This window comes from Mobula birostris, chromosome 11, assembly GCF_030028105.1.
Source record: "Mobula birostris isolate sMobBir1 chromosome 11, sMobBir1.hap1, whole genome shotgun sequence".
Classification (NCBI taxonomy): Eukaryota; Metazoa; Chordata; class Chondrichthyes; order Myliobatiformes; family Myliobatidae; genus Mobula; species Mobula birostris.
Genome location: NC_092380.1, coordinates 32,452,923 through 32,480,010, shown reverse-complemented (window position 1 = coordinate 32,480,010; position 27,088 = coordinate 32,452,923). Strand labels below are relative to the sequence as shown.

At 56.3% G+C, this 27,088-nt stretch overlaps 1 protein-coding gene across 1 annotated transcript in view; it reads left to right on the top strand.

Moving 5' to 3' along the window:
• Positions 1–25,335, top strand: part of LOC140204999 (TBC1 domain family member 10B-like) — a 55,974-nt gene extending 30,639 nt beyond the window's left edge. Inside the window, exons 5-9 of the mRNA XM_072272046.1 lie at positions 3,388–3,502; positions 7,772–7,837; positions 9,211–9,400; positions 9,631–9,785; positions 23,662–25,335. Coding sequence (XP_072128147.1) covers positions 3,388–3,502; positions 7,772–7,837; positions 9,211–9,400; positions 9,631–9,785; positions 23,662–24,291 — 1,156 coding nt within the window. The 3' untranslated portion in view covers positions 24,292–25,335. The remainder of the gene's footprint in view (positions 1–3,387; positions 3,503–7,771; positions 7,838–9,210; positions 9,401–9,630; positions 9,786–23,661) is intronic.
• The last annotated feature ends 1,753 nt before the right edge of the window (positions 25,336–27,088 follow it).

The following is a 27,088-nucleotide window of genomic DNA, read 5'->3' as shown; positions in this document are numbered from 1 at the left end:
GTGAGTGTGTGTGTGGGGTGAGATATATAGAGGGGAGTGTGTGGGGGGCGATACAGAGAGGGGAGTGTGTGTGGGGGGGATACAGAGAGGGGAGTGTGTGTGGGGGGGATACAGAGAGGGGAGTGTGTGTGGGGGGGATACAGAGAGGGGAGTGTGTGTGGGGGGGATGCAGAGGGGAGTGTGTGTGGGGGGGATACAGAGAGGGGAGTGTGTGTGTGAGGATACATAGAGGGGAGTGTGTCTGTGTGTGTGTGTGGGGTTACAGAGAGGGGAGTGTGTGTGTGGGGTTACAGAGAGGGGAGTGTGTGTGTGGGGGGGATACAGAGAGGGGAGTGTGTGTGTGGAGGGGATACAGAGAGGGGAGTGTGTGTGTGTGGGGGTGATACAGAGAGGGGAGTGTATGTGTGTGTGGGGAGATACAGGGGAGTGTGTGTGTGGGGGGATACAGAGAGGGGTGTGTGTGTGGGGCATACAGAGAGGGGAGTGTGTGTGGGGGGGATACAAAGGGGGAGTGTGTGTATGGGGGGGGATACAGAGAGGGGAGTGTGTGTGTGTGTGGAGGGATACAGAGAGGGGAGTGTGTGTGTGTGGAGGGATACAGAGAGGGGAGTGTGTGTGTGTGGGGGAGATACAGAGAGGTGAGTGTGTGTGGGGGGATACAGAGAGGGGAGTGTGTGTGGGGGTGATACAGAGAGGGGAGTGTATGTGGGGGGGATACAAAGAGGGGAGTGTGTGTGGGGGGGATACAGAGGGGAGTGTGTGTGGGGGGATACAGAGGGGAGTGTGTGTGTGGGGTTACAGAGAGGGGAGTGTGTGTGTGGGGGGAGATACAAAGAGGGGAGTGTGTGTGTGGGGGGATACAGAGAGGGGACTGTGTGTGTGGAGGGGATACAGAGAGGGGAGTGTGTGTGTGGGGGGATACAGAGAGGAGTGTGTGTGTGTGGGTGGGATACAGAGGGGAGTGTGTGTGTGTGTGGGGGGGATACAGAGAGGGGAGTGTATGTGGAGGGGATACAGAGAGGGGTGTGTGTGTGTGGGTGTATACAGAGAGGTGAGTGTGTGTGTGGGGCGAGATATATAGAGGGGAGTGTGTGGGGGGCGATAGAGGGGAGTGTGTGTGTGGGGGATACAGAGAGGGAAGTGTGTGTGGGGGGGATACAGAGAGGGGAGTGTGTGTGGGGGGATACAGAGAGGGGAGTGTGTGTGTGAGGATATAGAGGGGGAGTGTGTGTGTGGGGGGTATATACATAGAGGAGAGTGTGTGTGTGTGTGTGTGGGGTTACAGAGAGGGGAGTGTGTGTGTGGGGGGGAGATACAAAGAGGGGAGTGTATGTGTGGGGGGATACAGAGAGGGGAGTGTGTGTGTGGAGGGGATACAGAGAGGGGAGTGTGTGTGTGTGGGGGGGATACAGAGAGGGGAGTGTATGTGTGTGTGGGGAGATACAGGGGAGTGTGTGTGTGGGGGGATACAGAGAGGGGTGTGTGTGTGGGGGGATACAGAGAGGGGATTGTGTGTGGGGCATACAGAGAGGGAAGTGTGTGTGGGGGGGGATACAGAGAGGGGAGTGTGTGTGGCGGGATACAGAGAGGGGAGTGTGTGTGTGGGGGGGATACAGAGGGGAGTGTGTGTGTTTGGTTGGGGATACAGAGGGGAGTGTGTGTGGAGGGGATACAGAGAGGGAAGTGTGTGTGAGGGGAGATACAGAGAGGGGAGTGTGTGTGTGGGGGGGATGCAGAGAGGGGAGTGTGTGTGGGGGGGATACAGAGAGAGGTGTGTGTGTGGGGGGATACAGAGAAGGGAGTGTGTGTGGGGGGAGATACAGAGAGGGGAGTGTTTGTGGGGGGGATACAGAGAAGGGAGTGTGTGTGGCGGGAGATACAGAGAGGGGAGTGTGTGTGGGGGGATACAGAGGAGAGTGTGTGGGGGGGATACAGTGAGGGGAGTGTGTGTGGGGGATACAGTGAGGGGAGTGTGTGTGGGGTTACAGAGGGGAGTGTGTGTGGGGGGGGAGATACAGAGAGTTGAGTGTGTGTGTGGGGAGATACAGAGGGGGGAGTGTATGTGGGGGGATACAGAGGGGGGAGTGTATGTGTGGGGGGATACGAAGACAGGACTGTATGTGCGGGGAGGGGCGTGTGACACAGAGAGGGGAGCGTGTTTGTTTGTGCGGGCAGTTGTGACCCAGAGAGGGGAGTCTGTGTGCAGGGGGTTGACATAGACAGGGAGTGTGTGCACAGGGTATAGAGAGAGGGGAGCGTGTGTGCGTGTGACATGGATAGAGGGAGGGTGGGAGAGAGAGGAGTGTATGTGTTGGGTTGAGAGAGAGAAACGGCGCACGTGTGAGGTGTGCGTACAAGAGTGGCCATGCATGTGTCTGAAATAAGAGAGACATGAGTGCTATCAGATATGATTATGTTTGAGGTGTGAATGTGTATGAAAGAGGGAGGTTTACATGTGTGTGTGAGAGACAGACACACACACACACTTGTGTGCGTGCAAGAGAGTGGAGCTATGTGTTTCAGTGTGAGAGATAGAGATAGGTAGATATAAGAGAGGATTGTATTGATAGCTATCAAATATTCAAAGGCTTGGAGTGGGTGGAGAGGATGTTTCCTATCGGAGGGGAGAGACTATGAATAAAGGGCATTGCCTCAGAATAGAAGGATGTTCTTTTAGGGCAGAGATGGGGTAGAATTTCTGTAGGCACAGGGTGATAAATCTGTGGGGGCCAAGTCAATGAGTATCTTTAAAGTGGAGGTTGAGAGGTTCTTGATTAGTAAGAGTGTCAAGAAGCTCAGGGAAAAGGCAGGAGAATGGGGTTGAGAGGGAAAATAAATCAGCCATGACTGAATGATGGAGCAGACTCAATGGGCTGAATGGCCTAATACTGATCCTATGTCTTATGTGTGAGATGCAAGTGTGTGTAGGTGGGTCTGCATTTGAGATGTAATGTATGTGCATGTGAGACGTTCCTGTGTGTGGGAGAGGTGTGTGCGAGTGTGGGGGGGGGGAAGGGAAGGGAGTCTGTGAGAGAAAAGGAGCGACAGACACATATGTGATGGAGGTGTGTGTGTGAGAGAGGGTGGGAGGGAAGGACTCTGGGAGAGGGAGGGAGAGAGACACCTATGTGTTGGAGGTGAGTGAGAGTGCGGTAATTGTTGCCTGTGTGATCGTGGGTTTGTGTCTGTGTGTGTAGGAGGTTTTGCCTTTGTGCAGGAGAGTCAGGGTTCGGAGAGGGGTAAGGTTTTGGTTGGCAGGATCAGTGAGGAGGCGGGGGCAGAGGAGGGAAGGAACAGAGATGGTTCCCCTGTCTCCTCTTAGCATTTACAGTTCTGAGGTGAAGGCTGGTAAATTAACTCCCCTCCCCTCCCCTCCATGTGACACAGGCAGCAGGACCTGTACCGCATCCTCAAAGCCTACACTGTGTACCAGCCGGACGAGGGTTACTGCCAGGCACAGGCACCTGTTGCTGCAGTCTTACTCATGCACATGCCTGCCGAGGTGAGACACATGGGGGTAGGCTGAAGGCGAGGGGGGTGGTGAATGGATTTATTGTTGTCACCTTGTATTAGGAGAAACTTCACATTAGATTTATTTATCATGTGTACATCAAAACATACAATGAAATGCGTTGTTTGCGTTAACAACCAACATACCCGCGGATGCACTGGGGGCAGTGCAGAAGGGTGTTGTGGTGTGGTTGCCAATGGTAAGATAAGTAGCTGCAATAAAATAACTGGGTCAGAACACACACTCTTACAACTCGTGTACAAGGAGAAAAGTGTAGCCCCTGTTACCACATTGAACAGAGCAGTGTCATTTTTATACAGAATTCACTCACAGTTACAGGTATTGACTGCTTGGTAAACTGTGTATGTTTCAGTTCCTTGCTTGCAAGATCAATCACCATTTACAATAGTCAATCGAAACTACAAGCTAACAGTTGATCATACTTTGAAGTTAATAAAGCAATGGTCTGTTAGCTGATGTCTGTGCCTTGGATAACTTATCTGTTCTCTAGACCCCTGGTGTTTAAAAGGAAGCTGTGCTCCTCAAAGACCTTTCTTGCCTCTGCTGTCTGCACTCTGTCCTTGCCTGGATATTATGTTAACCCTTGCCTTATGGCAACTTCCACTATAGTATGCCCACAATGTTCAGCAGGACAACAAGCAACAACAGCAAAACCAGCCCCTGTCCCACCCTCCCATCCACCCACACATTAGGGCCTCCAATCCCAGGACAGGCTTCCTCCAGGCCTTTGACCAGGTCCTGGACTCGCAAACATTGGTCCTCTGACCTCCAGACTCGCCAATCCTACCCTTTGACCTTCATGCTCCGTCCTCCAGACTCACCGACATCTGGGTTTCGAGTCTGGGACTTGCTAATTACGGACCTCTAACCTAAGGACTACTGAACTTGGGCCTCGTTGCAGGACTCACTGACCTCGGTCCACCGACCCCAAGACTTGCCAAACTTGGGGGTTACCAGCCCTTGTTCTTGGGACCCTTCAAGGCATCAGATCTCAGAGTGCTCCAACCTGAACTCCTACCTCTGGCTCCTTTAGTGACTGCTCCTGAGCCCTCTCTCCCCTCTTTCCTGTACCTAAACCTTAACCCAACCTCTAATTTTCTACCTGATCTCCAAAAATCCTTCCTGTGAAACTAAAAAAATAATTGTGAGCTCGGAACCATATGGAGATTGCAGCTCGGTACCATCTTAGAAAAGATCATTGGTCACGTTTGTCAGCTTCCTTGTTGATATTGGTATTAAGATGTACAGAGATCTGTCTTATACAATGTTCAGACCGATGGATTCATTACACAGGGCATTGAGGTAGAACAAGGTAAAACAATAACAATGCCGAATAAAGGGTTACAGAGAAAGTGCAGTTCAGGTAAACAATAAGGTGTGGGATCACAATGAGGCAGATTGTGAGGACAAGAGGTCTGTTTAGGAGTCTGATAACAGGGTAGAGACTGACACTGGGCCAGTTGGCATGTGTTTTCAGGCTTTTGTATCTTCTGGGGTCTTTCATTGTCGGCTGCTTTTCCGAGCCGGCGGGAAGTGTAGACAGAGTCCATGGAGGGGAGGCTGCTTTCCGTGACGTTCTGCGCTGTGTTCACAACTCTCGAGTTTCGTATGGTCACGGGCAGAGCAGTTGCTGTACCAGGCTGTGATGGATCCGGATAGGATAGTTTATATGATGTATTTGTAAAGCTTGGTGAGGATCAGTGCAGAATTCCTAGCCTCCTGAAGCACTGGCCAGCTTTCTTGGCCTTGTTATCTAGATAGTTGGACCAGGACAGGTTGGTGATATTCACTGCTGCAAGCTTGAAGTTCTTGGCTTCAGCACTGTTGATGTAGACAGGAACACGTGCATCGCTCCCCTTCCTGAGGTTAGTGACCAGCTCTTTTGTTTTGCTGACATTGAGGGATAGGCTGCTGACATGACAACAAGTGACTAGGCTCTCTATCTCCTTCCTGTACTCTGACTCATTATTATTTGAGATACGGCCCATTATGATGTCATCTGCAGACTTGTAAATGGATTAGAGCAGAGTCTGGCCACGCTGATGCGAGTGTGCACGATGACTGGTCAGGTTAATCAGATGTGAACTGCCCTGCACAGGGATGTGAGGTTCGCTTTATGTCTTACTCAGACAGACCATTTTGTCTCTGATGTGTATGTGGAGGCCACGCTGAGGGAAAGGCAACATCCCTTGAGGTCAGTATTGCATCAGTTCCCTGGGTACCAGAGCTGGCCATGGAGCGAGCAGTGTACACATTCCTGTCTACATCAATGGTGTTGCTGAGGTCAGGAGGATTGAGAGCTACAACTTCCTAAGAGTAAACATCAGCAACAGCTTGTCCTGCTCTAACCACATATTGTGTCATCGGTGTCTCCACCCATTCAGGAGGCTAAAGAAAATCAGTGTGTCCCAATTTTTACCTACACACCACAGAAAGCACCCTATCTGGATACATCATGGCTTGGCATGACAGCTGCTCTACCTGTAACAGTAAGAAACCACAGAGAGTTGTGGACAGAGCCCCTCTCACAGACTCTCTACACTTTCCACTGCCTCAGTGAAGCAGCCAGCATAATCCAACCCCACCCATTCTCTTTTCTCACCCCTCCCATAAGGTAGGAGATACAAAAGCCTGAAAACACATATCACCAGGATCAAAAGACAGCTTCTATCCCACACCTACTGTATCAGACTATTGAATATGTAGTAACTTCTACTTTGAAAAAGGCACACTCAACAACTTCATGCCAAAGAAACAACTTTATCTCAAACTTCAAAACTGTTATGTATATACAGAGGCTTTTCACAACCTGTACAGCATGGCAGGGACACTATATACAAAGCCCACCGGAAGTAAAAAGAACGGAAGTAGATCCCCCCATTATCCTAATTAGTATTAACTTACTTTTAATAATGCTCACATTACAACACTTCTCCCCCTTTAAAATCCAACATCCCCAAATGTAAAAAACTAGGAAATAAAAGCAGTGGTGTTATTAACTTGCGTACCCCTGTAAACTTATACTGGTATCTCAACAACAGTTTATCAATACAAAACATCTGGAAAACATGACAGATTCAACATTCAATCTAACGACAACAAAAAAGGACTGTCTCGTCAAAGATTCAGTCTGTCAGGAGGTTTATGAGTTGGCTGTGATCTGCACACTACCCCCGGTGAGCCAGCAGGCACCGCTGCTGAGGGTGTTTTGGGTGGATCCTCGTGCGACAAGACAGACCTCTGATCTCTCAGTCTATCTCATTATGATCGTGCTCTTTATCGTCTGCTGCACTAACTGCAGCAGTATTTTTCTATATTCTGTTATTGCTTTTCCTGTGTGCTCAATCGGTGTACTGATATGGTGAACAGAACAAAGTCTTACTGTACCTCAGGACATGGGACCATTATAAACCATTTGATAGCCAAACGTATCACAGTTACTACAAGAAAACAATATGTCTGTGTAGTGCAAAGCTGTCACAGTGTTGCTGTACTGGGGCAGTGATTAGGATTGTACCAGTCGGTTCAGGAACCAAATGGTTGAAGGGAATTCGCTGTTTATGAACCTGGCAGTGTGGGATTTCAGGCTATTGTACTTCCTGCCCAATGGGAGCTGTGAGAAGATGGAATGGTCCTTTGGACGTTGCCTTCTTGAGGGAGCACCTCCTGTACATGCTACCGATGGTGGGGAGATGTGTCTGTGATGTATCGGGCTGTCCACTGCTCTCTGCAGCTTCTTGTGTTCCTGTGCACTGGAATTGCCGTACCAGACCGTGGTGCATCCAGTCAGGACACTTCCAGCAGTACATCTGTAGCAGTTTGTCAGAGTGTTCGGTGACCAGCTGAACCTCCTCAACCTCCTGAGGAAGTAAAGACACTGGCAAATCTTCCTTGTGATTGTATCAGTGTGCTGGGTCTAGAACAGGTCACCCGAGATGTTAACGCTCTGGGATTTAAAGCACCACTGACTCTGTGTACCACTGACGCCCCCACCCCCCAGTGTAGACTGGTGCGCATTCAGCCTCCTTCATCTCCCTGGAGTCACTCATCAGCTCGTTAGTGATTTACGCTGCTGATGATGTACAGGCGTGGTGAGCTTTCTTGGCCAGCAGCATCTGTGTGATTGGACCAGGAGGGGCTGTTGGCAATGTCCACTCCCAGGAACTTGTATGGAGTGCTGGGGAAGCGGAGTGGAATCCATGGGTTAAGGTCTAATTTGCCTCTTCACTGTGCCCACAGCAAGCCTTCTGGTGCCTGGTACAGATCTGTGAGAAGTATCTACCGGGATACTACAGCGCAGGGCTGGTGAGTGTGTGGGTGGGATGAGGGATGCCGTGAGTGAAAGAAACGGTGAGGGAGTGTGTGTGTGAGAGAGAGAGACAGGTTGGAAATGTGTCTATGGGAGTGTGTGTGTGTGTGAGAGAAAGGTTAGAAATGTGTATGTGTGAGTGTGTGAGAGAGAGAGATTGGAAATATGTCTATGGGAGTGTGTGTGAGAAAGAGAGGTTGGAAATGTGTCTATGGGAGTGTATGTGTGAGAGAGAGAGGTTGGAAATGTGTATGTGAGTGTGTGTGTGTGACAGAGAGGTTGGAAATGTGTCTCTGGGAGTGTGTGTGTGAGAGAAAGGTTGGAAATGTGTATGTGTGTGTGTGTGAGAGAGAGGTTGGAAATGTGTATGAGTGTGTGGGTGAGAGAGAGGTTGGAAGTGTGTGTGTGTGTCTGTGAGAGAGAGAGGTTGGAAATGTGTCTATGGGAGTGTGTGTGTGTGAGAGAGAGAGGTTGGAAATGTGTATGTGTGTGTGTGTGTGTGTGTGACAGAGGTTGGAAATGTGTCTCTGGGAGTGTGTGTGTGAGAGAAAGGTTAGAAATGTGTATGTGTATGTGTGTGTGTGTGTGAGAGAGAGAGAGGTTGGAAATGTGTGTGTGTGTGTGTGTGAGAGAGAGAGGTTGGAAATGTGTATGAGTGTGTGTGTGTGAGAGAGGTTGGAAGTGTGTGTATGGGTGTGTGTGTGTGGTGGGGGAGAGTGTGTGCATGAGAAAAGGTGAGGGAGTGTGTGTGAGAGAGAGGTTGGAAATATGTCTCTGGGAGTGTGTGTGTGTGAGAGAGAGGTTGGAAATGTGTATGAGTGTGTGTGTGAGAGAGAGAGGTTGGAAGTGTGTGTATGGGAGTGTGTGTGTCTGTCAGAGGGAGGTTGGAAATGTGTGTATGGGTGTGTGTGGGGGGGGAGAGTGTGCATGAGAAAAGGTGAGGGAGTGTGTGTGAGAGAGAGAGGTTGGAAATGTGTCTCATGGAGTGTGTGTGTGTGAGAGAGAGAGGGAGAGTGTGTGCATGAGAGGTGAGGGAGTGTGTGTGCGTCAGAGTGGTTGGAAATCTGTGTATGAGTGTGTGGGAGAGTGCGTGTATGTGAGAGGGGGAGTACATGTGACAGTGCATGTGAGGATTATGTGTCTCTGAAGAATCTGACGCGTCTGTGTGTGCGAGAGCGACTGTGGGTGGGGGAGTGGGTACCATGGGCACGGGTCACTCCAGAATAAGTGGAGGGATTCTGAAGTGTCTTTCTCATTTCTTTTCTCCCTCTCTCATGTCCCCCTCCTCTCTCTTCCCTCCCTATCCCCACACCCCCCACACTCTTCCCCTCCCTCCTCATCTCTGCCCCACTTTCTGCCACTCCCCCAGGAGGCGATCCAGTTGGATGGAGAGGTTCTGTCTGCCCTACTACGCCGGGTCTCTCCCCTCGCTTACCGCCACCTCAAGAAGCACAAGATTGACCCCATCCTCTATATGACAGAGTGGTTCATGTGCATTTTCGCCCGCACTTTGCCCTGGTCGTCGGTGCTCCGTGTGTGGGACATGTTCTTCTGTGACGGTGAGTGCCCACCCCAGCCCAGCGGTATCTGTCTGTGTCTATGCCTGCGTGACTCTGTGTGTGTGTGTGTGTGTGTGTGTGTGTGTGTGTGTGTGTGCGCGCGTGTGCGTGCCTGTGCTCTTCCCCCCCCCCCATGTATCTGTCACCCCCCCCCCTTTGTTTCATTCTCTTCGACCACTTGTCCCTCTCACTCTCTGTGGACTCTGACAGCTACCTCTGCTTTCCCCCAGGAGTAAAGATAATCTTCAAGGTGGGTCTGGTACTGCTGAAGCATTTGTTGGGCTCAGCAGACAAGTTGCGTGACTGCCAGGGCATGTACGAGACCATGGAGAAACTGAGGAATGCACCGGGCCACTCACTGCATGAGGACATCCTGGTCCACGAGGTGAGCCTGCGGGGCAGGGAGAGGGAGAGAGAGAGACCGTTGTAGAGTGGGAGAGATTGGGACAGGGAGAATTGGGGGAGAGTGGGGAGAGTTGGAGTGGGAGAGGGCGAGATGGGGAAGAATGGGGGAGAGTGAGAGTGGGGAGAGATGGGGGAGTGGGAGAGGGAGAGATGGGGGAGAGTGAGATTGGGGAGAGATGAGGAGTGGGAGAGGGAGAGATGGGGGAGAGTGAGAGTGGGGAGAGATTGGGAGAGGGAGAGATGGGAGAGATGGGGAGAGTGAGAGTGGGGAGAGATGGGGAGTGGGAGAGGGAGAGATGGGGAGTGGGAGAGGGAGAGATGGGGAAGAATGGGGGGAGTGGGAGAGATGAGGAGAGTGAGAGTGGGGAGAGTTGGGGGAGTGGGAGAGGGTGAGATGGGGAAGAATGGGGGAGAGTGAGAGTGGGGAGAGATGGGGACTGGGAGAGGGAGAGATGGGGGAGAGTGAGAGTGGGGAGAATTGGAGAGGGAGAGATGGGGAAGAATGGAGAGAGTGAGTGGGGAGAGTTGGGGGAGTGGGAGAGATGAGGAGAGTGAGTGGGGAGAGTGGGGGGAGAGGGAGAGATGGGGAGAGTGAGAGTGGGGAGAGTTGGAGTGGGAGAGGGAGAGATGGGGAGAGTGAGAGTGGGGAGAGTTGGGGGAGAGGGAGAGATGGGGGAGAGTGAGAGTGGGGAGAGTTGGAGAGAGAGAGATGGGGAAGAATGGGGAGAGTTGGGGGAGAGGGAGAGATGGGGAGAGAGAGTGCGGAGAGTTGGAGAGGGAGAGATGGGGGAGAGTGAGAGTGGGGAGAGTTGGAGTGGGAGAGGGAGAGTTGGGGGAGTGGGAGAGGGAGAGATGGGGAAGAATGGGGGAGAGTGAGAGTGGGGAGACATCGGGGAGTGGGAGAGGGAGAGATGGGGAAGAATGGGGAGAGTGAGAGTGGGGAGAGTTGGGGAAGTGGGAGAGATGGGGAGAGTGAGAGTGGGGAGAGTTGGGAGAGTGAGAGTGGGGAGAGTTGGGGGAGTGGGAGAGGAAGAGATGGGGAAGAATGGGGGAGAGATGGGGGAGTGGGAGAGGGAGAGATGGGGAAGAATGGGGGAGAGTGAGAGTGGGGAGAGATGGGGACTGGGAGAGGGAGAGATGGGGGAGAGTGAGAGTGGGGAGAATTGGAGAGGGAGAGATGGGGAAGAATGGGGAGAGTGAGTGGGGAGAGTTGGGGGAGTGGGAGAGATGGGGAGAGTGAGAGTGGGAGAGGGAGAGATGGGGAAGAATGGAGGAGAATGAGAGTGGGGAGAGATGGGGGAGTGGGAGAGGGAGAGATGGGGGAGAGTGGGAGAGGGAGAGATGGGGAGAGGGAGAGTGGAGAGAGTTGGGGAGAGGGAGAGATGGGGGAGAGTGAGAGTGGGGAGAGTTGGGAGAGTGAGAGTGGGGAGAGTTGGGGGAGTGGGAGAGGGAGAGATGGGGAAGAATGGGGGAGAGATGGGGGAGTGGGAGAGGGAGAGATGGGGAAGAATGGGGGAGAGAGTGGGGAGAGTTGGGGAAGTGGGAGAGGGAGAGATGGGGAGAGTGAGAGTGGGGAGAGATGGGGACTGGGAGAGGGAGAGATGGGTGAGAGTGGGGAGAATTGGAGAGGGAGAGATGGGGAAGAATGGGGAGAGTGACTGGGGAGAGTTGGGGGAGTGGGAGAGGGAGAGATGGGGAAGAATGGGGGAGAGAGAGTGGGGAGAGTTGGGGAAGTGGGAGATGGAGAGATGGGGAGAGTGAGAGTGGGGAGAGTTGGGGGAGAGGGAGAGATGGGGGAGAGTGAGAGTGGGGAGAGTTCGGGGACTGGGAGGGGGAGAGATGGGGAGAGTGAGAGTGGGGAGAGATGGGGGAGTGGGAGAGGGAGAGATGGGGAGAGTGAGAGTGGGGAGAGTTGGGGGAGAGGGAGAGATGAGGAGAGAGAGTGGGGAGAGTTGGCGGAGTGGGAGAGGGAGAGATGGGGAAAGTGAGAGTGGGGAGAGTTGGAGTGGGAGAGGGAGAGATGGGGAAGAATGGGGGGAGTGAGAGTGGGGAGAGATGGGGGAGTGGGAGAGGGCGAGATGGGGAAGAATGGGGGAGAGTGAGAGTGGGGAGAGTTGGAGAGGTAGAGATGGGGAAGAATGGGGAGAGTGAGAGTGGGGAGAGATGGGGGAGTGCGAGAGGGTGAGATGGGCAAGAATGGGGGAGAGTTGGGGAGTGGGAGAGATGGGGAAGGATGGGGGAGAGTGAGAGTGGGGAGAGTTGGAGTGGGAGAGGGAGAGATGGGGAAGAATGGGGAGAGATGGAGTGGGAGAGGGCGAGATGGGGAAGAATGGGGGAGAGTGAGATTGGGGAGAGTTGGGGGAGTGGGAGAGGGCGAGATGGGAAGAATGGGGGAGACTGAGAGTGGGGAGAGTTGGGGGAGTAGGATAGGGAGAGATGGGGAGAGTGAGAGTGAGAGTGGGGAGAGATGGGGGAGAGGGAGAGATGGGGAGAGTGAGTGGGGAGAGTTGGGGGAGAGAGAGTGGAGAGAGATGGGGGAGAGGGAGAGATGGGGAGAGTAGGGGGAGAGGGAGAGATGGGGAGAGTGAGAGTGGGGAGAGTTGTGGGAGAGGGAGAGATGGGGGAGAGTGAGGGTGGGGAAAGTTGGGGGAGTGATAGAGGGCAAGATGCGGAAGAATGGGGGAGAGTAAGAGTGGGGAGAGTTGGAGAGGGAGAGATGGGGGAGCGTGAGGGTGGGGAGAGTTGGATTGGGAGATGGAGAGATGGGGGAGAGAGAGTGGGGAGAGTTGGGGGAGTGGGAGAGGGAGAGATGGGGAGAGTGAGGGTGGGGAAAATTGGAGTGGGAGAGGGCAAGATGGGGAAGAATGGGGGAGATTAAGAGTGGGGAGAGTTGGAGTGGGAGAGTTGGGGGAGAGGGAGAGTTGGGGGAGAGGGAGAGATGGGGGAGAGTGAGAGTGGGGAGAGTTGGATGGAGAGATGGGGGAGAGAGTGGGGAGAGATAGGGGAGTGGGAGAGGGAGAGATGGGGAAGAATGGGGGAGAGAGAGTGGGGAGAGTTGGCAGAGTGGGAGAGGGACAGATGGGGAGGGTGGGGAAAGTTGGGGGAGTGCGAGAGGGCAAGATGGAGAAGAATGGGGGAGAGTAAGAGTGGGGAGAGTTGGAGTGGGAGAGGGAGAGATGGGGGAGTGACAGTGGGGAGAGATGGGGGAGTGGGAGAGGGAGAATGGGGGTGAGTGAGAGTGGGGAGAGTTGGATTGGGAGATGGAGAGATGGGGGAGAGTGGGGAGAGATAGGGGAGTGGGAGAGGGAGAGATGGGGAAGAATGGGGGAGAGAGTTGGGGGAGTGGGAGAGGGAGAGATGGGGAGAGTGAGAGTGGGGAGAGTTGGAGAGGGAGAGTGGGGAGAGTTGGGGGACTGGGAGAGGGAGAGATGGGGGAGCGTGAGAGTGGGGAGAGTTGGGGGAGTGGGAGAGGGCGAGATGGGGAAGAATGGGGGATTGGGGGAGAGGGAGAGTGGGGAGAGTTGGGGGAGTGGGAGAGGGAGAGATGGGGAGAGTGAGAGTGGGGAGAGTTGGAGAGGGAGAGATGGGGGAGAGTGAGAGTGGGGAGAGTTGGGGGAGAGGGAGAGGGAGAATGGGGGAGAGAGTGGGGAGAGGGAGAAATGGGGAGAGTGAGAGTGGGGAGAGTTGGGGGAGTGGGAGAGGGCGAGATGGGGGAAGTGAGATTGGGGAGAGTTGGAGTGGGAGAGGGAGAGATGGGGAAGAATGGGGCAGAGTGAGAGTGGGGAGAGTTGGGGGAGTGGGAGAGGGAGAGATGGGGGAGAGTGAGAATGGGGAGAGATGGGGGAGTGGGAGAGGGAGAATGGGGGAGAGAGAGTGGGGAGAGTTGGAGTGGGAGAGGGAGAGATGTTTGAGAGTGAGAGTGGGGAGAGTTGGAGTGGGAGAGGGAGAGATGGGGTAGAGTGAGATTGGGGAGAGCTGGGGGAGTGGGACAGGGAGAGATGGGGGCGAGTGAGAGTGGGGAGAGTTGGAGTGGGAGAGTGAGAGATGGGGGAGAGTGAGAGTGGGGAGAGTTGGGGGAGTGGGAGAGGGCGAGATGGGAAGAATGGGGGAGAGTGAGTGGGGAGAGTTGGGAGGGTAGGATAGGGAGAGATGGGGAGAGTGAGAGTGGGGAGAGTTGGGGACAGGGAGAGATGGGGGAGAGTGAGAGTGGGGAGAGTTGGAGAGGGAGAGATGGGGAAGAATGGGGGGAGTGAGAGTGGGGAGAGTTGGAGTGGGAGATGGAGAGATGTGGAAGAATCGGGAGAGTGAGAGTGGGGAGAGATGGGGGAGTGGGAGAGGGAGAGATGGGGTAGAGTGAGAGTGGGGAGAGTTGGAGTGGGAGAGGGCGAGATGGGGAAGAATGGGGAGAGTGAGAGTGCGGAGAGTTGGGAGAGTGAGAGGGAGAGATGGGGGAGAGAGAGTGGGGGAGAGTTGGAGTGGGAGAGTGAGAGATGGGGTAGTGTGAGAGTGGGGCGAGTAGGGGGAGTGGGAGAGGGAGAGATGGGGAAGAATGGGGAAGAGTGAGAGTGGGGAGAGTTGGGGGAGTGGGAGAGGGAGAATGGGGGAGAGTGGGAGAGGGAGAGATGGGGGAGAGTGAGTGGGGAGAGTTGGGGGAGAGGGAGAGATGGGGAGAGTGAGAGTGGGGAGAGTTGGGGGGAGAGGGAGAGTTGGGGAGAGTTGGAGTGGGAGAGGGAGAGATGGGGGAGTGAGAGTGGGGAGATGGGGGAGTGGGAGAGGGAGAGATGGGGAAGAATGGGGGAGAGTGAGAGTGGGGAGAGTTGGGGGAGTGGGACAGGGAGAGATGGGGGCGAGTGAGAGTGGGGAGAGTTGGAGTAGGAGAGTGAGAGATGGGGGAGAGTGAGAGTGGGGAGAGGGGGGAGTGGGAGAGGGCGAGATGGGGAGAGTGAGAGTGGGGAGAGTTGGGGACAGGGAGAGATGGGGGAGAGTGAGAGTGGGGAGAGTTGGAGTGGGAGAGGGAGAGATGGGGAAGAATGGGGGAGAGTGAGAGTGGGGAGAGTTGGGGGAGTGGGACAGGGAGAGATGGGGGCGAGTGAGAGTGGGGAGAGTTGGAGTAGGAGAGTGAGAGATGGGGGAGAGTGAGAGTGGGGAGAGGGGGGAGTGGGAGAGGGCGAGATGGGGAGAGTGAGAGTGGGGAGAGTTGGGGACAGGGAGAGATGGGGGAGAGTGAGAGTGGGGAGAGTTGGAGTGGGAGATGGAGAGATGGGGAAGAATCGGGAGAGTGAGAGTGGGGAGAGATGGGGGAGTGGGAGAGGGCGAGATGGGGAAGAATGGGGAGAGTGAGAGTGCGGAGAGTTGGGAGTGTGTGAGAGGGAGAGATGGGGGAGAGTGAGAGTGGGGAGAGTTGGAGTGGGAGAGGGAGAGATGGGGTAGAATGAGAGTGGGGCGAGTTGGGGGACTGGGAGAGGGAGAGATGGGGAAGAATGGGGGAGAGTGAGAGTGGGGAGAGTTGGGGGAGTGGGAGAGATGGGGAGAGTGAGAGTGGGGAGAGATCGGGGAGAGGGAGAGATGGTGGAGAGTGAGTGGGGAGAGTGAGAGTGGGGAGAGTTGGGGGAGTGGGAGAGAGAGATGGGGGAGAGTTGGGGGAGAGGGAGAGATGGGGGAGTGAGAGTGGGGAGAGATGGGGGAGTGGGAGAGGGAGAATGGGGAGAGAGAGTGGGGAGAGTTGGAGTGGGAGATAGAGAGATGGGGGAGAGTGGGAGAGGGAGAGATGTGGAAGAATGGGGGAGAGAGAGTGGGGAGAGTTGGGGAAGTGGGAGACGGAGAGATGGGGAGAGTGAGAGTGGGGAGAGTTGGAGAGGGAGAGATGGGGGAGAGTGAGAGTGTGGAGAGATGGGGGAGTGGGAGAGGGAGAGATGGGGAGAGTGAGAGTGGGGAATGTTGGGGGAGAGTGAGAGTGGGGAGTGTTCGGGGAGTGGGGGAGATGGGGGAGAGTGAGAGTGGGGAGAGTTGGGGGAGAGGGAGAGATGGGGAAGAATGGGGCAGAGTGAGATTGGGGAGAGTGGGAGAGGGAGAGATGGGGAAGAATCGGGAGAGTGAGAGTGGGGAGAGATGGAGTGGGAGAGGGAGAGATGGGGCAGAGTGAGATTGGGGGGAGTTGGAGTGGGAGAGGGAGAGATGGGGAAGAATGGGGAGAGTGGAAGTGGGTAGAGATGAGAGAGGGAGAGATGCTGGAGAGTGAGAGTGGGGAGAGTTGGAGTGGGAGAGGGAGAGATGGGGAAGAATGGGGCAGAGTGAGATTGGGGAGAGGGAGAGATGGGGAAGAATCGGGAGAGTGAGTGGGGAGAGGGAGAGATGGGGAGAGTGAGAGTGGGGAGAGTTGGAGTGGGAGAGGGAGAGATGGGGCAGAGTGAGATTGGGGAGAGTTGGAGTGGGAGAGGGAGAGATGGGGAAGAATGGGGAGAGTGAGAGTGGGGAGAGTTGGAGTGGGAGAGGGAGAGATGGGGAAGAATGGGGCAGAGTGAGAGTGGGGAGAGTTGTAGTGGGAGAGGGAGAGATGGGATAGAGTGAGAGTGGGGAGAGTTGCGGGAGTGGGAGAGAGAGAGAGATGGGGAAGACTGGGGAGAGTGAGAGTTGGGAGAGTTGCGGGAGTGGGAGAGGCTGGGATGGGGAAGAATGGGGGAGAGTGAGAGTGGGGAGAGATGGGGAAGTGGGAGAGATGGGGGAGAGTGAGATTGGGGAGAGTTGGAGTGGGAGAGGGAGAGATGGGGAAGAATGGGGAGAGTGAGAGTGGGGAGAGATGGGGGAGTGGGAGAGGGAGAGATGGAGAGTGAGAGTGGGGAGAGTTGGGGGAGTGGGAGAGGGAGAGATGGGGAAGAATGGGGGAGAGTGAGAGTGGGGAGAGTTGGAGTGGGACAGGGAGAGATGGGGGCGAGTGAGAGTGGGGAGAGTTGGGGGAGTGGGAGAGGGTGAGATGGGAAGAATGGGGGAGAGTGAGTGGGGAGAGTTGGGGGAGTAGGATAGGGAGAGATGGGGAGAGTGAGAGTGGGGAGAGTTGGGGACAGGGAGAGATGGGGGAGAGTGAGAGTGGGGAGAGTTGGAGTGGGAGAGGGAGAGATGGGGAAGAATGGGGGGAGTGAGAGTGGGGAGAGTTGGAGTGGGAGATGGAGAGATGGGGAAGAATCGGGAGAGTGAGAGTGGGGAGAGATGGGGGAGTGGGAGAGGGAGAGATGGGGTAGAGTGAGAGTGGGGCGAGTTGGGGGAGTGGGAGAGGGAGAGATGGGGAAGAATGGGGGAGAGTGAGAGTGGGGAGAGTTGGGGGAGTGGGAGAGATGGGGAGAGTGAGAGTGGGGAGAGATCGGGGAGAGGGAGAGATGGGGGAGAGTGAGTGGGGAGAGTTGGGGGAGAGGGAGAGATGGGGAGAGTGAGAGTGGGGAGAGTTGGGGGAGTGGGAGAGGGAGAGATGGGGGAGAGTTGGGGGAGTGGGAGAGGGAGAGATGGGGGAGTGGGAGAGGAAGATTGGGGGAGAGTGGGGAGAGTTGGAGTGGGAGATAGAGAGATGGGGGAGAGTGAGAGTGGGGAGAGCTTGGGGACTGGGAGAGGGAGAGATGGGGAGAGTGAGAGTGGGGAGAGATGGGGGAGTGGGAGAGTGAGAGATGGGGAGAGTGAGAGTGGGGAATGTTGGGGGAGAGGAAGAGATGGGGGAGAGTGAGAGTGGGGAGTGTTCGGGGAGTGGAGGAGATGGGGGAGAGTGAGAGTGGGGAGAGTTGGAGAGGGAGAGATGGGGAAGAATGGGGCAGAGTGAGATTGGGAGAGTGGGAGAGGGAGAGATGGGGAAGAATCGGGAGAGTGAGAGTGGGGAGAGATGGAGTGGGAGAGGGAGAGATGGGGAGAGTTGGAGTGGGAGAGAGAGAGATGGGGCAGAGTGAGATTGGGGGGAGTTGGAGTGGGAGAGGGAGAGATGGGGAAGAATGGGGGAGAGTGAGAGTGGGGAGAGGGAGAGATGGGGAAGAATGGGGAGAGTGAGAGTGGGGAGAGATGGGGGAGTGGGAGAGGGCGAGATGGGGAAGAATGGGGGAGAGTGAGATTGGGGAGAGTTGGAGTGGGAGAGGGAGAGATGGGGAAGAATGGGGAGAGTGGGAGTGGGTAGAGATGAGAGAGGGAGAGATGCGGGAGAGTGAGAGTGGGGAGAGATGGAGTGGGAGAGGGAGAGATGGGGAGAGGGAGAGTTGGAGTGGGAGAGGGAGAGATGGGGCAGAGTGAGATTGGGGAGAGTTGGAGTGGGAGAGGGAGAGATGGGGAAGAATGGGGCAGAGTGAGAGTGGGGAGAGTTGCAGTGGGAGAGGGAGAGATGGGATAGAGTGAGAGTGGGGAGAGTTGCGGGAGTGGGAGAGAGAGAGATGGGGAAGAATGGGGAGAGTGAGAGTGGGGAGAGTTGCGGGAGTGGGAGAGGCTGGGATGGGGAAGAATGGGGAGAGTGAGAGTGGGGAGAGTTGGGGGAGTGGGAGAGATGGGGGAGAGTGAGAGTGGGGAGAGATGGGGGAGTGAGAGAGGGAGAGATGGGGGAGAGTGAGAGTGGGGAATGTTGGGGGAGAGGGAGAGATGGGGAAGAATGGGGGAGAGTGAGAGTGGGGAGAGTTCGGGGAGTGGGAGAGATGGGGGAGAGTGAGAGTGGGGAGAGTTGGGGGCGTTGGTTAGGGAGAGATGGGGAGAGTGAGAGTGGGGAGAGTTGGGGGAGTGGGAGAGGGCGAGATGGGGAACGATGGGGGAGAGTTGGGGTAGTGAGAGAGGGAGAGATGGGGAAGAATGGGGAGGGTGAGTGTGAGGAGAGTTGGGGAAGAGGGAGAGATGGGGGAGCGTGAGAGTGGGGAGAGTTGGGGGAGTGGGAGAGGGCGAGATGGGGGATTGGGGGAGAGGGAGAGTGGGGAGAGTTGGGGGAGTGGGAGAGGGAGAGATGGGGAGAGTGAGAGTGGGGAGAGTTGGGGGAGAGGGAGAGGGAGAATGGGGGAGAGAGTGGGGAGAGGGAGAAATGGGGAGAGTGAGAGTGGGGAGAGTTGGGGGAGTGGGAGAGGGCGAGATGGGGGAAGTGAGATTGGGGATTGTTGGAGTGGGAGAGGGAGAGATGGGGAAGAATGGGGCAGAGTGAGAGTGGGGAGAGTTGGGGGAGTGGGAGAGGGAGAGATGGGGAGAGTGAGAATGGGGAGAGATGGGGGAGTGGGAGAGGGAGAATGGGGGAGAGAGAGTGGGGAGAGTTGGAGAGGGAGAGATGTTTGAGAGTGAGAGTGGGGAGAGTTGGAGTGGGAGAGGGAGAGATGGGGTAGAGTGAGATTGGGGAGAGTTGGGGGAGAGGGAGAGATGGGGAAGAATGGGGGAGAGTGAGAGTGGGGAGAGCTGGAGGAGTGGGACAGGGAGAGATGGGGGCGAGTGAGAGTGGGGAGAGTTGGAGTGGGAGAGTGAGAGATGGGGGAGAGTGAGAGTGGGGAGAGTTGGGGGAGTGGGAGAGGGCGACATGGGAAGAATGGGGGAGAGTGAGTGGGGAGAGTTGGGAGGGTAGGATAGGGAGAGATGGGGAGAGTGAGAGTGGGGAGAGTTGGGGTCAGGGAGAGATGGGGGAGAGTGAGAGTGGGGAGAGTTGGAGAGGGAGAGATGGGGAGAGTGAGAGTGGGGAGAGTTGGGGACAGGGAGAGATGGGGAGAGTGAGAGTGGGGAGAGGGAGTGGGAGAGGGAAAGATGGGGGAGAGTGAGAGTGGGGAGAGGGAGTGGGAGAGGGAGAGATGGGGAAGAATGGGGGAGTGAGAGTGGGGAGAGTTGGAGTGGGAGATGGAGAGATGGGGAAGAATCGGGAGAGTGAGAGTGGGGAGAGATGGGGGAGTGGGAGAGGGAGAGATGGGGAGAGTGAGAGTGGGGAGAGTTGGAGAGGGAGAGATGGGGGAGAGTGAGAGTGGGGAGAGTTGGGGGAGTGGGAGAGGGCGAGATGGGGGAAGTGAGATTGGGGAGAGTTGGAGTGGGAGAGGGAGAGATGGGGAAGAATGGGGCAGAGTGAGAGTGGGGAGAGTTGGGGGAGTGGGAGAGGGAGAGATGGGGGAGAGTGAGAATGGGGAGAGATGGGGGAGTGGGAGAGGGAGAATGGGGGAGAGAGAGTGGGGAGAGTTGGAGAGGGAGAGATGTTTGAGAGTGAGAGTGGGGAGAGTTGGAGTGGGAGAGTGAGAGATGGGGGAGAGTGAGATTGGGGAGAGTTGGGGGAGTGGGAGAGGGCGACATGGGAAGAATGGGGGAGAGTGAGTGGGGAGAGTTGGGAGGGTAGGATAGGGAGAGATGGGGAGAGTGAGAGTGGGGAGAGTTGGGGTCAGGGAGAGATGGGGGAGAGTGAGAGTGGGGAGAGTTGGAGAGGGAGAGATGGGGAGAGTGAGAGTGGGGAGAGTTGGGGACAGGGAGAGATGGGGGAGAGTGAGAGTGGGGAGAGGGAGTGGGAGAGGGAAAGATGGGGGAGAGTGAGAGTGGGGAGAGGGAGTGGGAGAGGGAGAGATGGGGAAGAATGGGGGGAGTGAGAGTGGGGAGAGTTGGAGTGGGAGATGGAGAGATGGGGAAGAATCGGGAGAGTGAGAGTGGGGAGAGATGGGGGAGTGGGAGAGGGAGAGATGGGGTAGAGTGAGAGTGGGGAGAGTTGGAGTGGGAGAGGGCGAGATGGGGAAGAATGGGGAGAGTGAGAGTGCGGAGAGTTGGGAGTGTGTGAGAGGGAGAGATGGGGGAGAGTGGGAGTGGGGAGAGTTGGAGTGGGAGAGGGAGAGATGGGGTAGAGTGAGAGTGGGGCGAGTTGGGGGACTGGGAGAGGGAGAGATGGGGAAGAATGGGGGAGAGTGAGAGTGGGGAGACTTGGGGGAGTGGGAGAGAAGGGGAGAGTGAGAGTGGGGAGAGATCGGGGAGAGGGAGAGATGGTGGAGAGTGAGTGGGGAGAGTTGGGGGAGAGGGAGAGATGGGGAGAGAGAGTGGGGAGAGTTGGGGGAGTGGGAGAGAGAGATGGGGGAGTGTTGGGGGAGAGGGAGAGATGGGGGAGTGAGAGTGGGGAGAGATGGGGGAGTGGGAGAGGGAGAATGGGGGAGAGAGAGTGGGGAGAGTTGGAGTGGGAGATAGAGAGATGGGGGAGAGTGGGAGAGGGAGAGATGTGGAAGAATGGGGGAGAGAGAGTGGGGAGAGTTGGGGAAGTGGGAGACGGAGAGATGGGGAGAGTGAGAGTGGGGAGAGTTGGGGAGAGGGAGAGATGGGGGAGAGTGAGAGTGGGGAGAGATGGGGGAGTGGGAGAGGGAGAGATGGGGAGAGTGAGAGTGGGGAATGTTGGGGGAGAGTGAGAGTGGGGAGTGTTCGGGGAGTGGGGGAGAGTGAGAGTGGGGAGAGTTGGGGGAGAGGGAGAGATGGGGAAGAATGGGGCAGAGTGAGATTGGGGAGAGTGGGAGAGGGAGAGATGGGGAAGAATCGGGAGAGTGAGAGTGGGGAGAGATGGAGTGGGAGAGGGAGAGATGGGGAGAGTGAGAGTGGGGAGAGTTGGAGTGGGAGAGGGAGAGATGGGGCAGAGTGAGATTGGGGGGAGTTGGAGTGGGAGAGGGAGAGATGGGGGAGAGTGAGAGTGGGGAGAGGGAGAGATGGGGAAGAATGGGGAGAGTGAGAGTGGGGAGAGATGGGGGAGTGGGAGAGGGTGAGATGGGGAAGAATGGGGGAGAGTTGGAGTGGGAGAGGGAGAGATGGGGAAGAATGGGGAGAGTGGAAGTGGGTAGAGATGAGAGAGGGAGAGATGCTGGAGAGTGAGAGTGGGGAGAGTTGGAGTGGGAGAGGGAGAGATGGGGAAGAATGGGGCAGAGTGAGATTGGGGAGAGGGAGAGATGGGGAAGAATCGGGAGAGTGAGTGGGGAGAGGGAGAGATGGGGAGAGTGAGAGTGGGGAGAGTTGGAGTGGGAGAGGGAGAGATGGGGCAGAGTGAGATTGGGGAGAGTTGGAGTGGGAGAGGGAGAGATGGGGAAGAATGGGGAGAGTGAGAGTGGGGAGAGTTGGAGTGGGAGAGGGAGAGATGGGGAAGAATGGGGCAGAGTGAGAGTGGGGAGAGTTGGAGAGGGAGAGATGGGGCAGAGTGAGATTGGGGAGAGTTGGAGTGGGAGAGGGAGAGATGGGGAAGAATGGGGAGAGTGAGAGTGGGGAGAGTTGGAGTGGGAGAGGGAGAGATGGGGAAGAATGGGGCAGAGTGAGAGTGGGGAGAGTTGTAGTGGGAGAGGGAGAGATGGGATAGAGTGAGAGTGGGGAGAGTTGCGGGAGTGGGAGAGAGAGAGAGATGGGGAAGACTGGGGAGAGTGAGAGTTGGGAGAGTTGCGGGAGTGGGAGAGGCTGGGATGGGGAAGAATGGGGGAGAGTGAGAGTGGGGAGAGATGGGGAAGTGGGAGAGATGGGGAAGAATGGGGGAGAGTGAGATTGGGGAGAGTTGGAGTGGGAGAGGGAGAGATGGGGAAGAATGGGGGAGAGTGAGAGTGGGGAGAGTTGGTGGAGTGGGAGAGGGCGAGATGGGGAAGAATGGGGGAGAGTTGGAGAGGGAGAGATGGGGAAGAATGGGGGAGAGTGAGAGTGGGGAGAGTTGTGGGACTGGGAGAGGGAGAGATGGAGAGTGAGAGTGGGGAAAGTTGGGGGAGTGGGAGAGGGCAAGATGGGGAAGAATAAGCGTGGGGAGAGTTGGGGGAGTGGGAGAGGGCGAGATGGGGAAGAATGGGGGAGAGTGAGATTGGGGAGAGTTGGAGTGGGAGAGGGAGAGATGGGGAAGAATGGGGACAGTGAGAGTGGGGAGAGTTGGGGGAGTGGGAGAGGGCGAGATGGGGGAGAGTGAGATTGGGGAGAGTTGGAGTGGGAGAGATGGGGAAGAATGGGGGAGAGTGAGAGTGGGGAGAGATGGGGGAGTTGGAGAGGGAGAGATGTGGGGGAGTGAGAGTGGGGAGAGTTGGTGGAGTGGGAGAGGGCGAGATGGGGTAGAGAGTGGGGAGAGTTGGAGTGGGAGAGGGAGAGATGGGGAAGAATGGGGGAGAGTGAGAGTGGGGAGAGTTGGTGGAGTGGGAGAGGGCGAGATGGGGAAGAATGGGGGAGAGTTGGAGAGGGAGAGATGGGGAAGAATGGGGGAGAGTGAGAGTGGGGAGAGTTGTGGGACTGGGAGAGGGAGAGATGGAGAGTGAGAGTGGGGAAAGTTGGGGGAGTGGGAGAGGGCAAGATGGGGAAGAATAAGCGTGGGGAGAGTTGGGGGAGTGGGAGAGGGCGAGATGGGGAAGAATGGGGGAGAGTGAGATTGGGGAGAGTTGGAGTGGGAGAGGGAGAGATGGGGAAGAATGGGGACAGTGAGAGTGGGGAGAGATGGGGGAGTGGGAGAGGGAGAGATGTGGGAGAGAGAGTCGGGAGAGTTGGAGTGGGAGAGGGAGAGATGGGGAAGAATGGGGCAGAGTGAGAGTGGGGAGAGTTGGAGAGGGAGAGATGGGGTAGAGTGAGAGTGGGGAGAGTTGGGGGACTGGGAGAGGGAGAGATGGGGGAGAGTGAGAGTGGGGAGAGTTGGAGTGGGAGAGGGCGAGATGGGGAGTGGGAGGGAGAAGCAGAAGCAGTCACGGATGTGCTGGGCGAAAGAGAGACTCGAAACGAGAGAGTGTAGGAAGATGGAGTGACTGTAATGGGGAGGGAGAGAGTATGTGTTGCTAGACAAGGAGACAGTGGCAGGCGTTGATGGGGAGGTGGGAAGCAGAGAGTCTGGCAGTAATGAGCACAGATAATGTGATTATTTACTCTTTTAACACCCTATTTTATCCCTCTACCCTGCCCATCCTCTCCCCATCTCCTCCTTCCCACAGGTGATCTCGCTGAAAGTTCCCGAGTCCCTAATCGAGCGTGAGCACCGAACACAGCGGCAGCGCTGGTCAGCTGAGCGCGGAGAACTGCGTAACCCCCACTGCCGCCGTCTGTATGGGGCACGGGCACTGAGGGAGGAGGAAACCCGTCTCAACCCCCTCCTCTCGTCCGCCAGCCCCAGTCTGCTCAGCCTCACCGCCAGCCTGGTCAGCCTCCGCCGTCCCAAGGAGCCCCCTCGCCCTCCCTCCCCTACCCCCACACAGCTCTCCCAGCCCCTGGTGGTCTCTGAGGGTCTGCACCCAAGCTTACCCTCGCCTGCCTCCAGCCCTCCCGCCCCTTTTGGGCAGGGAAAGGCGGAGGGAGGGGGGAAGGAGGGGGAGTCGAAGAAGGAGAGGAAGGAACGGGAGCGGGAGGAGCGAAGAGAGCGGAAGGAGAGGGAGAAGGAGGAGAAGGAGCGAGAGCGGAGAGAGAGACAGCAGCAGAAGAACAAGAAGAAAAAGCCACCTGCCCCCTCCTCTCCCTTGCCCACCACTCCCTCCAAGGGTCCCATCCGCTCGGCCATGGGGGAGAACGGGGCCAGCCAGGGCGGTGGGGGGGTGGCTGAGGGCAGCCTGAGGGACCGGTACTTCTGAGGGGATTGGAAGAGGGAGGAAGGGTAAGGGAGACAGGGTAGGAAGGGGAAAAGAATCCCTCTGCTCTGGTCACTTCTTCCCACCCCCCCCCTCCTCTTCCATCTGTCTCCTTCCCTCTATCTCTATCTCTCCCCCTCTGGTTTTATCTCTGTCTCCTCCTCTCCTCCTCTCTCCTTCCCTCTCTATCTCCCTCCCTCTCGTTTTATCGGTCCCCCTCCACCCTTCTTCCCCTCCTGTCTCCTTCCCCCTCCTTCCACTCCCCCGCTCCTTCCACCCCCCTTCTTTCCCCTACTCTGTCACTCCTTCCCCTCTAACTCGTTTCCCTCCTCCTTTTCTCTCCCCCAGCAGTCACTTCGGAGTAGGTAGGGCAGAAGACTCTGGGACTGTTCCCACTCCTCCTCCCCTCCCGTCCACCTTCCACCTTCCACCCATCTGGTGCCAAAAGACAGTGGGGAGCATTCAGACCCTCTTGCCCCTCCCTCTCTTTTCCCACCACCCACACAGAATCTCTCCCTCCATTCAATTTCTAACGCTCCCTTACCCTTCCCTCTACATCCCCCGCCCCATAGAGAAATTTGGGCCGTTTCTGGTGGGGGGGGGGGAGGGATTTCCAAACTCCTCCTCCTCCTCCTCACCCCCACACCCTCCCCCCCCCTCACTGCCCTGCCACCCATCCCCTTGAATATCCTCTGTGCTTCTCCCACCCCATGAGGCTGAAGGGGGAGTATTGCAGGTTGAGAATGCAGCTCCCCCTGCTCCTGACTCCCCCACCCATGGCCCCCGTCGTGGACCAACACAGCCTAGAGCCCTATAAATGTATATAAATAACGCTGTATTTAATGCCGTACCTCGGGATTACTTTATTTAAGCTGGACTCACACTGGAAGAAAACCCCGTTGCCAAACGCTCGAGAGAGAAAGTCCGCTCATCGCCTGGCCTGGCTAATGTTTACATTTTTGTCTGTCTTGTGTTCAGTGGTCACCTGTTTTGAGACTCTGAGGTGCAGAGAAAGTATTGTCTGAATAATTAATATAATTGCCTAATCCCAATTTGCGACCCTTTGCTGTGTCTGTTCCTGAGGCAGAGGAGGTGGGAGGGAGTGATGGCGGGAGCGGGGTTGGTGTGGGGTGGGGTGTAGAGCACACACCCGCTGCTGTGACCAGCAGCAGAGATGTATCGTCCTTGCCAGCATCCCCGAGAATTTGGGTTACTTGTCAGTATTTATCCCCTATGCCTAATTGCTACTTGTGAAGATGGAGATATTTTACTCCCCTTCCCTAATGACCCCTTTGGAAGGTTGACGGCTGCCCGGTGTTTATTGCCCACGCTGCAATGCGCCTTGAGAATCTGGGGAGCACGTCTGAGCATTGCCCATCGCTCATCCCTTATCCCTTTGCCAGCATTTATTGCATTTCCTTTCTCGCCTCCTTGAGGGTTGTGGGCTTGTGGGCATCCCTCGTTGCCCCTGGAGACAGTGGGAAAGCTGTCACCTCATCATCTCTGGTAGGTGCCGAACTTGCCCATCCAGGAACTTAAACTGTGCCTATTTGCCTGTCAAAATTGCCAGTATTTATTTAATACCCTCAGGCAGTTTGAGAACTTGCCCTTATCTCCCCTTGAAAAGGTGGGAGTGTGGAAGTGGGGGGGGGAATAAACCTCCCGTTGACCCCCCCCCCGAATATCTGTTGTCCTTTTTTGTGTCGGGGTTCCCAGAGCTCCGTTGGGTGAGGGAGGACGGGGATTCAGACGCAGCCCCCCGCGGGGGGGGGGGGGCGCGTGATGTGTGTGTCAGAACAGTGTAGGACTCAAATTGGGGGTGTGGGATGTGCGGAATACACGGGTGGTGGTGCTCCCCTCACCCTCGCCCCCGAGTGAAAGAGTTTGGTGGAGTGGGGGTTGTTGGAGTAGCACTGGCCGGGGTGTGCCTGGGAATATGTGGTGGGTAGGGTGAACCCACTGAGCGGCTAATTTTGTACAGGGTTTTGTGTGTGTGTGTGTGTGTGTGTGTGTGTGTGTGAGAGAGAGAGAGAGATGGCAAGGAAGGGACAATGACAAGTAGTAAGAGGGAATGAGGGGAGAAGGGAGGGAGAAGATGGTTGGGAGGAGAAGGGAAGAGCGAGACCTAGGGAGGTAGAAAGAAAGGGAGTGGCGGGGAAGGTAGATGAGCGAGGCTAGGAAGGGTTGGATTGTGATGGAGAATGAGTGGTGTGTGTCTGAGTGAGCGCCGGTGAACTCCACAAGGGACTCGATCGGAGTTTTATATGGCTGCTGACCAGTGAAGGCGGCCGTGGCGGCTCGTTCTGCCCCAGTTGGGCATCCTGTCACATCTGGGAGGGGGGGTACACAGTTCCCCAGGGTCATTTCTTGTCAAAACATGGCCCCACTGAGATTATTCGAATCCCTTCAACATCCAGCCACAGTAGAATCCTTTTCTTTACCTCTCTCCCTCCAGCACCCAAACCATTTACCGAGCCTGAAAGACAATGGTTTCAGCCTCGAAGTACAACCTGAGCCGCGCCAACCAGGCCAACCACGCCTCGCTTTTCCCAGCAGGGATCGCTAACGTGCTCGCAGTTCCCACGCGGGGTAATCAGGTGCAACTACGTGTGCGTGTTGGGTGCATATCATCGTCTGACATGCCTCCGAGAGTCACCCCACCCTGCCTGTGTAGGTGTGTGCTGACCAACCACCCGACATTAACGTGCAGTTGAAGGGTTTCTGGTCTGGCGTTTGTCGAACGAGTTCTGGAGGGGAGGGAGATCAGACCGACCCAACAACCCTCTGCCCTCGCCCCCAT